Source organism: Puma concolor, chromosome D1 (assembly GCF_028749965.1).
Source record: "Puma concolor isolate L17-30 chromosome D1, mPumCon1.1.hap2, whole genome shotgun sequence".
In the NCBI taxonomy this organism is placed as follows: domain Eukaryota; kingdom Metazoa; phylum Chordata; class Mammalia; order Carnivora; family Felidae; genus Puma; species Puma concolor.
In genome coordinates, this window is record NC_141676.1 from 110,027,511 (window position 1) to 110,042,922 (window position 15,412).

At 39.9% G+C, this 15,412-nt stretch overlaps 1 protein-coding gene across 9 annotated transcripts in view; it reads right to left on the reverse strand.

Annotated features, from left to right (window-relative positions):
* ATM (ATM serine/threonine kinase) overlaps nt 1-15,412 on the reverse strand; it is a 133,117-nt gene that overhangs the window by 108,565 nt on the left and 9,140 nt on the right. For all 9 annotated transcript variants that reach the window (XM_086679204.1, XM_086679207.1, XM_086679203.1 and 6 more), the window contains 3 exons: nt 11,903-12,067; nt 1,347-1,512; nt 270-508 (listed from right to left, as the gene is read on the reverse strand). In XM_086679204.1, coding sequence (XP_086535330.1) covers nt 270-508; nt 1,347-1,512; nt 11,903-12,067 — 570 coding nt within the window. The remainder of the gene's footprint in view (nt 1-269; nt 509-1,346; nt 1,513-11,902; nt 12,068-15,412) is intronic.

Genomic DNA, 15,412 nt, shown 5'->3' on the forward strand with positions numbered 1-15,412 from the left:
CATCATCAGCTCCCAGAGGGGACATCGCGTCGTATTTGTGTTTCCTCGTGATGCTTAGCAATGTACTAAACAAACGGCACAATATGACTTGCTACCACAACTTCAAATTCTAAAAAAAGTGTGAGAAATATCCCTGTGACTAATACCATTATCAAGCACAGTAATCCATAAGAAGGTCATAACCTCCTACAAAATACAATTTTCATACTTAAGCCCCTACATTTCGATGAGGAAGTAAATTCAAAACAGCAAAAACTGCCTTTTATTACCTTTCTCTTGGGTTTTAGCTCCCTTTGGATGACGGATATAAATTTGCAGCTGAAATAATTCAATAATCACTTCTTTTAAGCAATCATTAAGTCTGTGTTGAGTCCAAATATAAAGCAAGGTAGGAAGAACTTCATCTCCTAACTGACACACGCAAATTCGAAAGTTAACAGCCAACGTCTTGAGGAAGATAACAAACGCTGCTAAGATGTGGTTTAGACCTGCAGAGCTCTTCTCTTGTCTGTCACAGAAATAAACACACTCCGCTTAACAGGGAAGACAATGAACACTGAAGACAGTTATGAAGTTGCACGCTGGAAAGAAAAAAGTATCTAATCTTCAAATAACAATAGCCTTAGTTTCAGAACTATTCAGGAAACAAATCCTAGTGGGACTACAGGCAGCAACAACATTATCTGGTGCTAGGACACCAGCTCTCTCTGCTGCTCAAACACCATGTATACAATGTTTCATGTTATAGACTAATGCAGCACAAATGTAAGATATTGATACTTCCAAAATACACTAGTTCATTTTTTCTTAGTACATCTATTCTCAAAAATGGGGAAAATCAAACTACTTAAGAGGATATTTATCTTTTTTAATAAAGCAGCACTGATCTCCCACTTAAAAACATCATTTTCATGTTCTGCCTTTGGATATTCAAGAATAGCTGGAGTGCTACTTTCTTTAGGAATCTACTAATTCTACTACAATGGGCCGATGTTTTTATTTTTGTTTTTTTAATTGGTAACATTTTCAGATGCTAGGTCTAAAAGACAGACGGGCAGAGCACCTGGGTGGCTCAGCCAGTTAAACGTTTGACTCTTGATTTCAGCTCAGGTCATGATCTCACAGTTCATGAGTCTGAGCCCCACGTCGGGCTCTGGGTTGATAGCATGGCACCTGCTTAAGGTTTTCTGTCTCTGACCCCCCCCCTTGCACTCTCTCTCAAAATAAATACACATTAAAACACACACACACACACACACACACACACGCACGCACTGAAAATAAAAGATATACTTGCAAAAAGATCAAATAGATTTCCAATGCAGAACAAAACGAGACTAGATTACCTTGCATGATGAATAGCTTTGGAAAAGAAATCCAACAATTTGGAATTCAATCCATCAGTTTGCGAACAGCACCCTCTGGCCACAGCATGAATTATTCTAGCCACTAAAACTCTATTAATGTCTTGTGCAGGTTTAAGGTACAGATTGAAGTACACAGAGAACAACTCTTAAAAAACAAACAAAAAAAAAACCATTTTAGTTATGTTATCAAAAAGAAAATTATCAAAGCATTTAACTTAAAGGTCCTGTTACAATTTAAATTTCAATAGTCCCATACAGACAAAAAGATTAAAAATTACACTCATTTACACTCAAAACAGTAAAAGTGTTCAATCAGTATTTAATGTTATGTTATGTAAACTGCCTTCGAGAGGAACAACCTAAGGCCGCAGACCATGTGCAGCCGGCCCTCAGACAAGCTGTGGCACCTCTTCAATATCTACGTCCTTCCATGTAGGTCTAACAGAGCATGTGACACAGGGCACACCGAATCTACTATTTTGTTTTAAAGCCGGTTGATTAATAACACGTGTAAAATATATCAAGAGCATCAAGAACCATGTCAAGGGGATAAAATTTTATTCTTCTTGAAACCTAAGGAATCAGAATGCCAGTTTCCTAGGTGTTGGCAGAAGACAAGATATTCTTGATCCGAGAAAAATGACAGTTTATTTCTCACAGCCATGACAACAGTCACAGGACCTTCCTTCTCACATCAATTCCTCAGCCCTGAAGGCAACCTGAAGAGGGACAAGGGACATGATACAAAAGTGAGCTACATTATAGAAGAGAAATCTCAAGCCACCTGTAACAAATAGGCAGCAAGCAAGCCTGTCCTTTGCTTGGAGGAAGCCATCATCTCTGGCTTCCAAGGTCTGCTATACACACGTACTTAAAAAAAGGTCAGGACGGGGCGCCTGGGGGGGCTCAGTCGGTCTTCAGCTCAGGTCATGATCTCACAGCTCATGAGTTCGAGCCCTGCGTGGGGCTCTGTAATGACAGCTCAGAGCCTGGAACCTGCTTTGGATTCTGGGTCTCCCTCTTTCTCTCTGCCTGTCTCGCACGCATGCTCTGTCTCTCTGTCTCAAAAAGTAAATAAACATTATGGGGCGCCTGGGTGGCGCAGTCGGTTAGGCGTCCGACTTCAACCAGGTCACGATCTCGCGGTCTGGGAGTTCGAGCCCCGCGTCAGGCTCTGGGCTGATGGCTCAGAGCCTGGAGCCTGTTTCCGATTCTGTGTCTCCCTCTCTCTCTGCCCCTCCCCCATTCATGCTCTGTCTCTCTCTGTCCCAAAAATGAATAAACGTTGGAAAAAAAAAAATTAAAAAAAAAAAAAAAAAAAAAGTAAATAAACATTAAAAAAAAAAAAGCCAGGAATAAAGCAGCCAGTGTCTGCTCATAAGACACACAGAAACATTGAAATGCATTGAGAATCATCTCCCAAAACAATGAAAACCAAAGTTGCTAATGCAAGATTTTCTTCCCATAAAGAGAAAAACACAAAGTCCTTGGCTGGTAAAGTAAGACTAACACCATGGGTATCTACCTTTTCAACTGTATAATATCACATAATTCTGCAAAAATAGTTTACAATCAGTTATCAAATACAAAAGAATAAGGACAATAAAAATACCTCAAACATGATACTAAAGAAAATGATTGTTCAAATGATTCCTATTGTATCTGACATCAATTTATGCAACTCTTCATCAGTGCTTCTCAAAGTTTCATCATGACATACAACACCTAAATGGTAAAACTGTGAGTTAACACACACAAACGTGGAGAAGAGAACACAGGAGTGGTTACCTTACTCTTATTAGTTGGTAGGTGCAGAGAGGTGAAATGAGAAAGCCAACTGTCTTGGATTAAAGCTCAAGTTCTAAGGCATTTATGTTAGATCAGGGAAGTTGATCCCAATTCTCGTAGAATCCCACATACTATCCTAGCAAGCGGTTAAAAAAAAACCAGTATAAGCCGTCAACAGAAGTCTCAGAAGCAAAGAGTCCAACTTCTTCAAAAAAAGGCTGTAGGACATGCCTCCAGGTGGATTCACTTCCTCCATGAATTCAACACTGACAGAAAAGCTCAAAGAATGAATAGTAAAGGAACATGATATTTAAAAGGACTTCTGGAGTTAAAAGTTTTAAATTAAATGTAGATTCCTTAGGACTTTATACATAGACACTCATGCTATCTGCAAACTGGAACAGTTTTCTTCAGTCCTTTCTAATCTGTACGCCTTTTATTTCCTTTCCTGGCCTAACTGCCCTGTCTAGAACCTCTAGTGCAAGGCTCAACAGGAGTGGGGAGGGCACACATCCTTGCCTTGTTCCCAGTGTCTTTTATGAATGGTTTTAAATTATCGATTCATAACTATTCAGAGTATCTATTTCACAGTGGGTAAGTTCTGATAGGGTGTGGTTTAAAGGAACTGGTCCAGAGTTATCTGGGTGGCTCAGTCGGTTAAGCATCTGACTTCAGCTCAGGTCATGATCTCAAGGTTCCTGAGTTCGAGCCCTGCATCAGGCTCTGCACTGACAGCTGGGAGCCTGGAGCCTGCTTCAGATTCTGTGTCTCCCCGTCTCTCTCTGCCCTTCCCCCACTCATGCTCGGTCTCTCTCAAAAATAAACATTAAAAAAAAAAAGAAGGAATCCATAAAGGAACTGCTGCATTTATTATTTTTTTTTTAATTTTTTTTTTCAACGTTTATTTATTTTTGGGACAGAGAGAGACAGAGCATGAACGGGGGAGGGGCAGACAGAGAGGGAGACACAGAATCGGAAACAGGCTCCAGGCTCTGAGCCATCAGCCCAGAGCCTGACGCGGGGCTCGAACTCACGGACCGCGAGATCATGACCTGGCTGAAGTCGGAGGCTTAACCGACTGCGCCACCCAGGCGCCCCAGGAACTGCTGCATTTAAATGCATAGAGTTGTCCATAGTATGTCAATACTCTTTTAATAGCTGCAAAACATGCAACTGTATCTATTTCCTTCCTCATATCAGCAATCTGTGTCTTCTTTTGTATGTAAGTCACTCCTGCTAGCGGTTCTAGATTTTCTTGACGTTGTCAAAGAATCAGCTTTTTATTTAATTAATTGTTCTCTCTTGTTTTTCTGTTTTCAATTCCAGTGATTTCTTTACTTCCACTTGCTTCAAAGAGTTTGGTTTTGCTTTTCTCGTTTCTTTTTTTTTTTTTTTCAACGTTTTTTAATTTTTGGGACAGAGAGAGACAGAGCATGAACGGGGGAGGGGCAGAGAGAGAGGGAGACACAGAATCAGAAACAGGCTCCAGGCTCTGAGCCATCAGCCCAGAGCCCGACGCGGGGCTCGAACTCACGGACCGCGAGATCGTGACCTGGCTGAAGTCGGATGCTTAACCGACTGCGCCACGCAGGCGCCCCTTGCTTTTCTCGTTTCTTGAGGTGGAAGCTAAGGTTACTGATGTGAGACTTTTCCTCCTTCCTAGTATGGGCAGTTGATGCTATAAAAATTGCCCTTTCCATATAACTTTAGCTGCATTCTACAAATTTTGACATCTTGTATTTTTTTTTTCATTTTCATCCAGTTCTAAGTATACTTTGATGTCCTTGAAGACTTTTCTTTTGACCCATGAATTCAGAAGTGTGTTATTTATTTTCACAAAAGTACTATTGTGGTAGGGTCCCCTCCCTAAGGGGAGAAAAAAAGGGAGAGAAAACTTCAAGGTAACCTGGCTATCCGCCTGCGTGACAACATCCCTCATGACCTTGTAAACTGAGACTACTTAATCAGACTACATGTTAATGTGTTACCTACCATATATGGGGAGACAAAGAAATAGAAAATGTATTTTAAAAAACAATGCCATGAGGGGCGCCTGGGTGGCTCAGCCAGTTAAGCATCCGACTTCGGCTCAGATCATGATCTCGTGGTCCGCGAGTTTGAGCTCCACATCAGGCTCTGTGCTGAGAGCTCAGAGCCTGGACTGCTTTGGATTCTGTGTCTCCCTCTCTCTGACCCTCCCCTGTTCATGCTCTGTCTCTCTCTGTCTCAAAAATAAAACGTTAAAAAAAAAAAATTAAAACAAAACTATGCCATGTGACATTGAGTGCTCAGTTCTTTGGGTAGGAACCCAACTGAGTGGTGCTGGCACAAATAAAGTTCCTTCCTGGATAAAAAGCTTCCGTGTTTGGGGCACCTGGGTTGAGCATCTGACTTCAGCTAAGGTCATGATCTCATAGTTAGTTCATGGGTTCAGGCCCTGCGTTGGTCTCTGTGCTGGCAGCTCAGAGCCTGCCTGTCTCCCCCTCCCCCACACACTCTCTCTCTCTCTCTCTCTCTCTCTCTCTCTCTCTCTCTCTCAAAAATAAATAAACGTTAGAAAAAATTAAAGAAAAAAGCCTCGGTGTCATGACTCTGCGAGAATCCTGAGGAAACAGGGTACTATGGTAGAATATAAAACGACAGGAACAAATTTAGAAGGGGAGACCAGAACACAGCAGTGGCATTAAGTTGAGACCTGCAGGATGAGAAGAAACCAGCCATACAAAGGGTAGCCTCTAACAAGAGGAGGACACGTCATGAGGCAAGAAAGGGCTTGCACTCTCGAAACAGTGAGAGATGATCCGTAGCAGTGTCAGAAGGAAATACTAGAACTCTTATTTTTTAAATTAAAAGTAATTACAAATAAAAAATTAAGCTCTACTGATGTAGAAATCAATAACGGCCATTTGGGAAGAGAGCTTTGGCAGCTTCTTATAAAACTAAACAAAGTTTTACCATATGATCCAGCAATCATACGTCTCGGTATTTAGTGAAATGAGCTGGAAACCTATCTGCACACAGATGTTTATGGCAGCTTTATTCATAACTGTCAAAGCCTGGAAGCAATCAAGGTGTCCTTCAGTAAATGAATGGAAAATTACAGTGTGGCACATGCAGCCAATGGAATATTATTCAGCGCTAAAAAGAAGTAAGCTATCAAGCCACGAGGTGGCACGGAGGAAACTTAAATGCATATTACTAAATGAAATAAGCCAGTGTGACAAGACTATGTACTATGACCACATGATACCAATTACATCACATTCTGGAAAAGGCAAACCTAGAGAGACTGTAAAAAGATCACTGGTTGCTGGGGATCAGTGGGAAGGGAAGGATGAACTGATAGAGCACGGAGGATTTCTACGGCAGTGAAACTATTCTCTGTGACACTATAATGGTAAATACCCCTCATTACACATTTGTCACAATCTATTGAACGGACGGCACCAGGAGTGATCCCAATGTCAAGTGTGAATGCCAGGTGACAGGAGGTGTCAGTGTGGGTGCGTGGACTGAAACAAATGTGCCACTCTGATGCAGGAAGTTGACAAGAGCAGAAGCCGTGCCTGTGGTGTGTGTGAGGGCTCGCGCGGACTCTGTACTTCCTGCTCAATTTTGCGATGAATCTGAAATGGCGCTAAAAAAATGCAGTCTGTTTTTTAAAAAGTGTCTGGAGACCACTGGGTTAGAGAATCTGAATGAGGGCCACTGCAGCCAGAACAAAGAGATCAGAAGGACGGGGGCAGGCTTTTGGTTACGGTCAGAGAGGCAGGCAGAGCTACCCCGCGCTTGCAAGGCCGAGCAAAGGGGGAGTCGACGTTTCTTGCCAGTTTTACAGGAAAGCCACGAAAGGTTTTAACGTTTCTTCCTTCCTACCTCATTAGAAAACCTGCCCTCTTCCTTGGGACAATCCCAGAGCTCTTCCTTTGGAAACCCTTATTCTCAGAAAACATAGCCCATTTTCCTGTGTATTCACACACTCTCTCTGCATGAAATCCTTCCGATTACATTTAGGTATACTCTAGTTACTCTCCTCTCTAGCAGGACCCCTCTTTCCCTTCACCTCAGAACCAAAGCTTTGGAAAGTGTCGTTTTGCTAATCCGTTTCCTCACTTGTCACTCAAGCTCTCACACCAGTCTGTTACAGGATTGAACACCATCAACCAACTGACTCTAGTTGTCATTTACAGAACGAATCACCCATAACAGCAGATAGACATTCTTTTCAAATGCATATGGAGCATTCATCAAATTAGACTTTATCTTGGGCCATAAAAGAAGTCATAATAATTATAAGTATGTTATAAGAAGTATGTTCTCTGACAATAATGTAATTAGACTAAAAACCATAAAAGGGAAAATGAAATAAAAAATAGGAAAGTACCCCCAAACAATTGGAAATTAAATAACACACTTCTAGGGGCGCCTGGGTGGCGCAGTCGGTTAAGCGTCCGACTTCAGCCAGGTCACGATCTCGCGGTCCGTGGGTTCGAGCCCCGCGTCGGGCTCTGGGCTGATGGCTCAGAGCCTGGAGCCTGTTTCCGATTCTGTGTCTCCCTCTCTCTCTGCCCCTCCCCCGTTCATGCTCTGTCTCTCTCTGTCCCAAAAATAAATAAACGTTGAAAAAAAAAAATAAAAAAAAAAAAATAACACACTTCTAAATAATCCACAGGTCAAAGAAGAACTTTCAAGAAAAACAAATCTTGAACTGAAGAAAAATGAAAATGTAACAATGCCAAAATGTGTGAGATGTGACAAAGCAGTGTTTAGAGAAAAATTTATTATATTAAATACACCTATTAGGAAAGAAGCTCTCAAACCAATGATGCAAGCTTCCACGTTAAGAAACTAGAGAACAAATTAAACCCAAAATTACCATAAGGGAAGAATAATACCAGAAATCAATAATGAAAGAGGCAATCCCAAATCAAGCCTACATACATTAAAAGGACAACAAGGTAATAATGTTTAAGAACAACTTTACGCTCCTGCATTAAACGACTTAGATAAAGTGTACAAATTCTTACACAAGTTATTAAAGCTAACTAAAAAAGAAATAAACTAAATATTCCCGTATCTGTTAAAGATATTGAATTCACAGTTAAAAATCACCTTCCAAAATTAACCTTCAAATTCAATCTAGTAATACGTAAAAAGAATAATACATCATGCCCTAGGAGGGTATGTCCCAAGAATGCAAGGTTGACTTAACTTTTGTATACCAAAGAACACTATTGTCAGTGTTAAAGCAATCCATGGAATGGGAGAAAATAGTTGCAAACCATATATCTGACAATCAGGGGTTAACATCCAGAATATGTAAAGAATTCCTACATTTCAACAACAAGATAACAAGCTGATTAAAAACTGGACAAAGGAGGCACCTGGGTGGCTCAGTCGGTTAAGCATCCAACTTTGGCCCAGGTCAAGATCTCACCATTCCTGAGGTCAAACCCCACGTCAGGTGAGCTTAAGCCCAGCACTGACAGTGCGGAGCCCATGTGGAATTCTCTCTCTGCCCCTCACCCTCTCCCTCCCTCCGTCCCACTCTCTGCCCCTTGTGGGATTTTCGGTCTCTGCCCCTTGCTCACTCACGCCCTTTCTCTCTCTCTCTCTCTCACTCACTCAAAAACATATAAATAAATAGACACACAGATACATAGAATAAAAACTGGACAGAAGACAGGAATAGATACTTTTCCAAAGATGATGTGCAAACGGCCAATAAGTACATGTTAAAGTCATTAGAGAAGAGTCATTAGAGAAATGCAAATCAAAATCACAACGAGACACCACTTCATACGCATTCACATTAGGAGGACTACCATCAAAACAAGAAAAAGAACAAGTGTTGGTAGTAAGAGTGTGGAGACACCGGGAACGCTTGTGATTGTGGATCTGTAAAACGATGCAGCCCTTGAGGAAAAGTTTTGTGGTTCCTCAATAAATTAAACACGGAGTTACCATATAATGCAGTAATTCTACTTCTGGATAAATACACAAAAGAACTGAAACAAAGGACTCAGGCAGCTCTTCCTACCCAAGGGTCCTGTTCTGTCCCTGTGCTTTAATAAAATCACCTTTGTGCCACCCTCCCCCCAAAAATCAAGGACTCAAAGAGCTATTTGTATGCTCATGTTCATAACAGCATTATTCACAACAGCCAAAAGGTAGAAACCACTCAAATGCTCAATGACAGATGAATAAACAAAATGTAGTATATACACACAGTAGAATATTACTCAGCCTTAAAAAGGAAGTAAGTTGTGAGACACACTACGACATGGATGAACCTTGAAGACACGAGTGAAATGGGCCATTGACAAGAGGACAAACACTGTATGATTTCACTTACACAAGGCGGCCAGGGTGGTCAAACTTACAGATACAGAAAGCAGAATGGTTGCCAAGGGCTGCAGGAGTGAGTTTCAGTTTGGGAAGATGAGAAAAGTGTTGGAAACGGAAGGTGATGGTTGCACAACAATGTGGATATAATACGTAACGCCACTGAACTGTACACTTAACAATGGTTAAGACGGTAAATTTTATGTCATGTACGTTTCACCATTTGAAAAAATCATACTGAAGCTCTTCGTCAATAGGATACAGCAGAAAAAAATAAAAGTCACACAGCTCAGAAATGAATGGAAAAAACACAGATACAGGACTGCCTAAAGACAAAACCCCACAGAAGCTAAAAAAGAACTCCTAGATCTAATAAGTGATTTTAGCAAGGTCCCAGGACACAAGATTAATACACTAAAATCAGTTGTACTTCTGTATGATAGTAATGAACCATACAGAAGTTGAAAATTTTAACATTATACAATATATAAACTATTGCTATATAAATCTAATAAAAATATACAAATCCTGTATGCTGATAATCATAAAACATTGACTTCTTTATATCAAAAAAGACCTATTACAATGAGCACTGGGTGTTGTATATAAGTGATAAACCACTAAATTCTACTTTTGAAATCAATACTAACACTATGTATTAACTAACTTGAATTTAAATAAAAATTTGGAAGAGAACAACAACAACTACAACAACAAAAACAAAGACCTAAACAAAGAAATACATCATGTTCATGGATTAGAAGACTCTACATGGTTAAGAAGTCTATTGTTCCTTAATTGTTCAGTAGAGTCCGTGCAATCCCTACCAAAATCCCAGCAGGGTTTTTTGTAGAAATCAACAAACTGATTCCAAACTTTGTATGAAAATGCTGGCTGGCTTCAGGCCATCTTCTCATCTCCTCAAAACTCTCCCTCTAAAAAGTCTCATCCCTAACCATGGGCTCCATCAACATCACTATTAAAGATGGGTTCTGAACATAAACTTCACTTCTTGAGCAAAGTCCTCATTAGAGAAGCAAGTTCTCATCAGAGGAGGGAGCTAACTAGATAAACAATTCAACCAAGGGGCAGATGGTGAGAAGTGAAAGTAGTATGCTTAAAAATAAAAAGAGCGTTTCAGAGAACATGCCAGATGATGGAACCATACTTAGGATGCTACAGGAAGGACCACCTTTGTTTCAGTGAGACCTGTGGTTACATGTAATAATCTAAGATACACAAACCCTCTGAATACTTAGGATGGACCACTTTGGTCATAGAGAGGTGTCACAGTATCCTGGATATCACTAGCCTATTCTCTGCACGATTTGTTGAGGGTCGGATTTGGGACACAGCCTCCCTTATGTCCAGAACAACAACAGAGGCCCCAGATGACATCTAAGAAATTAATACAGCAGCTCAGAAGGCTTTCCTTCATGTGGGAACAGTAGAGTATAATGCAGAGCACTGATCAGGTCATGGTTTTACCATCCACATGTATCTCATTTTGAAACGAGAAACTGACGACAAATAATACAGACAAACATCTTTTCAGGTAGTCAGCAAAATTTATCTTGAATACTTACAATGAAAAATACCGAGCTTTTAGATTTTCAGAGGTGGTTGTATTAGACGACTCTGACATGGCTTAGAGTGGCTTCACTAAAGCCAAATCCCATTCTCGCCCACTGAACCCACTCAGCATCGAAAATGCTCCACCTCCGAAATCAATAAACTCAAATGTTTCAGTCTCTGACCCTAACTTCCTTCCTTTGTGGTCTCTACTAACTTTCACCTACAGGCTGTCAAAAACACTCGATTCCTCCCTGGCACCCACTCTCCTTATCTTGCAGTCACTGGGGCCTGTACGTCCTGTGCTATTCGTGATGTGCGCTACCTTACAAGTGCCCTGCTACAAGCCTAATCCAATGGATTCTTATGTGTTTTATCATTTCCACCACACTTAAAACGTCATCCCCCTTCCAACCTGAAACTCTGTTGCTTTCACTTCTACAACACCTCTCCCTACTGGTTTTCTTCTTTGTACTTTAATCACGGTGGGGTTTGGGTGTCACTGATCTGTGAAGTCATGGCTTCCAAACATATCTACGTCATAGTGTGTTAGAATTTTTGGTTTACTTGGTTTTTTCCTGCCACTGGCCTGTCAAGTTCTTGAGGAAAGGTATGGCTTCTTTCAATTCTGTAACTCCTTATCTACGATAGAGACAATAACTTTGGAAGTCCTTAAAAAATGAAACTAGGTGTTGGATTCTGTAACCATTTCATTTTACCAGGATACTGTGAAACGGCCAGGTCATTTGGGGGATACAGATTCTGACCAGCCTTTTAGTGACATTTCATTTCACAGGAAAAATTCAAAAATAACAAACTTCAAAACATACCTAGCCACTGTTGCTGAGTTATTTCACACCAGTATTTTCTCACTGAAAGAATATCCTTGAGCAGTATGTTGCTGCAGTCGGCTCCATAAACAGTACCATTAAACGAATCTTTCACCGTATCCATGATGTAATTCAAGAGTTCTTGACATTTTAGTCTGGGTGCTCCTATTTAAAAATAAACAAGCAAGTAAATAAAAACGTATAAATCTTAAGACAAATAAGAACACCTGGAAGTACGACTATATAAATAATTCCATGTGGGAAATTACTATTAACCTCTTTCTCACAGAGCAGGGAGCAGCAAACTATGGCCCGTGGGCAAAATGCAGCCAGCTGCCTGTTTTGGGAAATAAAGCTTTACGGGGCCACAGCCACATTCATTTCTGTATTGTCTACAGCTACTTTTATGCCACAACAGCAGAGCTCAGTAACTGAGACAGACTAGAGAGCCTAAAAAGTCAAAAACGTTTACAGTCTGGTCCCTTGACAAAAGAAGTTTGCTGATCTCTAGGGGAATATACAGCAAAAACAATCATTCATCCTATCCTTAATAATTCACAACTTCTGTAATTAGACCTAAAATGATCCAACGTTTCTTGGTACTTTTTAAAAAGAACGAATTCATTAGAATAACTTGAGATTGTAAGGAAGATATTTACACTAAAAATCAAATTACTTTCAAATCCTACAACAGCATGTATGGCATATAAGTATGTAAGGCAGTAATATTTTCTCTTTTATTTACTAGAGGTCCCAAAAATTCAGTACTAAAGGATATACTCTTAACAAAAGGATATTTAAAACCTGTTTCCTATTTTCAGCAAATCACACTGATGTTGCGGCTATAATTTTATCCTATTTCAACATTAACAATCTTAAAACCACACATTAACATTTTTTTGTTATAAGCTATCAGCAGGTTGCAAATCATACGTATCTGATCATATTCTAGTTCAGCATTTTCATATGGTGACAACCATCAAACTACGGTAAATAAATACACACTGACATAATCGGAGTACTATTTTCACTTGTGGCCTATATTACAATTTTAGGCATCTCTGGCCAATCATGAAATGCACAATCCCACGATCCTCTGCTTTAACACCCTATGTATCTTTCTCTAATGGTCCTTGTATCAGTTTCTTATCCATAACGTCTGTTATAACATTCCTAAGGAATTAATTAATCTCTATATTGCAACACAACCCAGTAACTGTCCTAAATAGTGTTTGCTTAGTAAACATTTATTAACTGCATAAATTAATGTCAGGATGAAGTCACATTTCCCTATGGTCTTAGTCCCAACATATTTCCTTCCTCTGCCAAATTTGAGAAAGGCCTCAAGAATTATGCTGACATTCTTTTCTAAAAAAATCTGCCTCCAGAGGACAACTAAGTTGGCTGAAAAGGATTTAAGGAACCTCATAGAACTTAACATTTTACAAATGTGCTTTGTGCAGAAGCAGATAAATGCCTACATAAAAGAATGAACAAATGCTTATTGGTTCCTTCCCAACTGTCTTTTTTCAATCTGTTTCTTTCGTCACACTTTGAATACCAGTGCTAACTAAGTCTGGCAAAGTCTGCACATGTGTTTCAATTCCCATCAATTCTCTCACCTCTTTGAAAAACACAAAGAAGTGAGATGACATAATAGTAACACCCTACCTTTGTTCTGAGGTTAAAGACATTTAAGTTACAAAGTTAAACCTGAAACTGGGGCACCTGGGTGGCTCAATCAGTTAAGCATCAGACTTCAGATCAAGTCTTGATTTCAGGGCACATGAGGTCACGAGTTCGAGCTCCACATCAGGCTCTGTGGTGACAGCTCGGAACCTGGGGCCTGTTTCAGGTTCTGTGACTTCCTCTCTCTCTACCCCTCCCTCACTCAACCCCCCCATCTCTCCCCTTCAAAAATAAATAAACTTTTAAAAAAAATTCAAAGTTAAACCTGAAAGAAAAGGAAGCTTCTAATGAAAACAACCACTTTTCAACCATTTAAATGATCTTATATTGCTAATTTTATCTACTCTTTCCTGTAAACAAAATATTGATACTTTCACACATTTTCAAATGTGACGTCCACTGTTAATTTTGTGACTAAAGGTCTTTTCACTCTAATGCAAAATTACATGCTGCAAACTTTTCTGAGGGGTTACAAATGGGCTTGGGTAAAGTTCTCTCCTTACTCTCTAAGTACAGATTAAAATCTATTAAGAACCCAATGTCAGTAGCCAAGAAATCAAATTTTAATAAATGCAGGGCTATCCTACAGGGCAAAAGCAGGTGCAGAGTATTTCAGTGTAGCTTTCCTCTGTCCATGCTGGAGTCCCTGACATGGGCTTGCCCCTATCCACACAACTGGCATCTCAGAGCTGGAAAAATAAATTTCTCCTAAACCACCACTTTTTAGACTCAAGTCTCATACCACCATTCTAAAATATCATTTGCTAACCATCTGTATCCTTCTACTTAATAACGTTTACCAACACTGGCCTTTTCTGATTCTTTTTATTTTACTAAGTTCCTTATTTTAACTCCAAGATAGCCTACAGTGTCATATTTCTTTCAGGTGTCCAATATACAGTGACTCAATGGCTTTTCTGATTCTTAAACTAAACTTGGTATCCCAAAGCCACATTTTTTAAAATTTATTTTTAATTGTTTTCAGTTTACATCCAAATTAGTTAGCACATAGTGCAACGATTTAGGAGTAGATTCCTTAGTGCTCTTTAACCCATTTAGCCCATCCCCCCTCCCACAACCCCTCCAGTAACCCTCAGTTTGTTCTCCATATTTATGAGTCTCTTCTGTTTTGTCCCCCTCCCTGTTTTTATATTATTTTTGTTTCCCTTCCCTTATGCTCATCTGTTTTGTCTCTTCAAGTCCTCATGAGTGAAGTCGTATGATTTTTGTCTTTCTCTGACTAATTTCCCTTAGCATAATACCCTCTAGTTCCATCCACATTGTTGCAAATGGCAAGATTTCATTCTTTTTGATTGCCGAGTAATACTCAATTGTGTATGTGCATACGTATATACATATATATATATATACATATATATACACCACATCTTCTTTATCCATTCATCCTTCGTTGGACATTTGGGCTCTTTTCATACTTTGGCTATTGTTGATAGTGCTGCGTAAACACTGGGGTGCACGTGTCCCTTCGAAACAGCACACCTGTATCCCTTAGATAAATGCCTAGTAGTGCAACTGCTGGGTCGTAGGGTAGTTCTATTTTTAGTTTTTTAAGGAACCTCCATTCTGTTTTCCAGAGTGGCTGCACCAGCTTGCATTCCCAACAAAGCCACATCTTTGAAGAGTGAACAGAGTTTAAGCCCAAGAGTCTGTACACAAACATTTCTGCTTCTAGTTTTCAGGATTGTATGAAGCCCGTTTCTTTACATGAGCCTACAAGGATCCTGTGTTTTGATTCAAAAATATGAACTCTTTAAAGCATTCACCGCATCAGTTCAAAATGGAAATATGTGGCTCAACAGA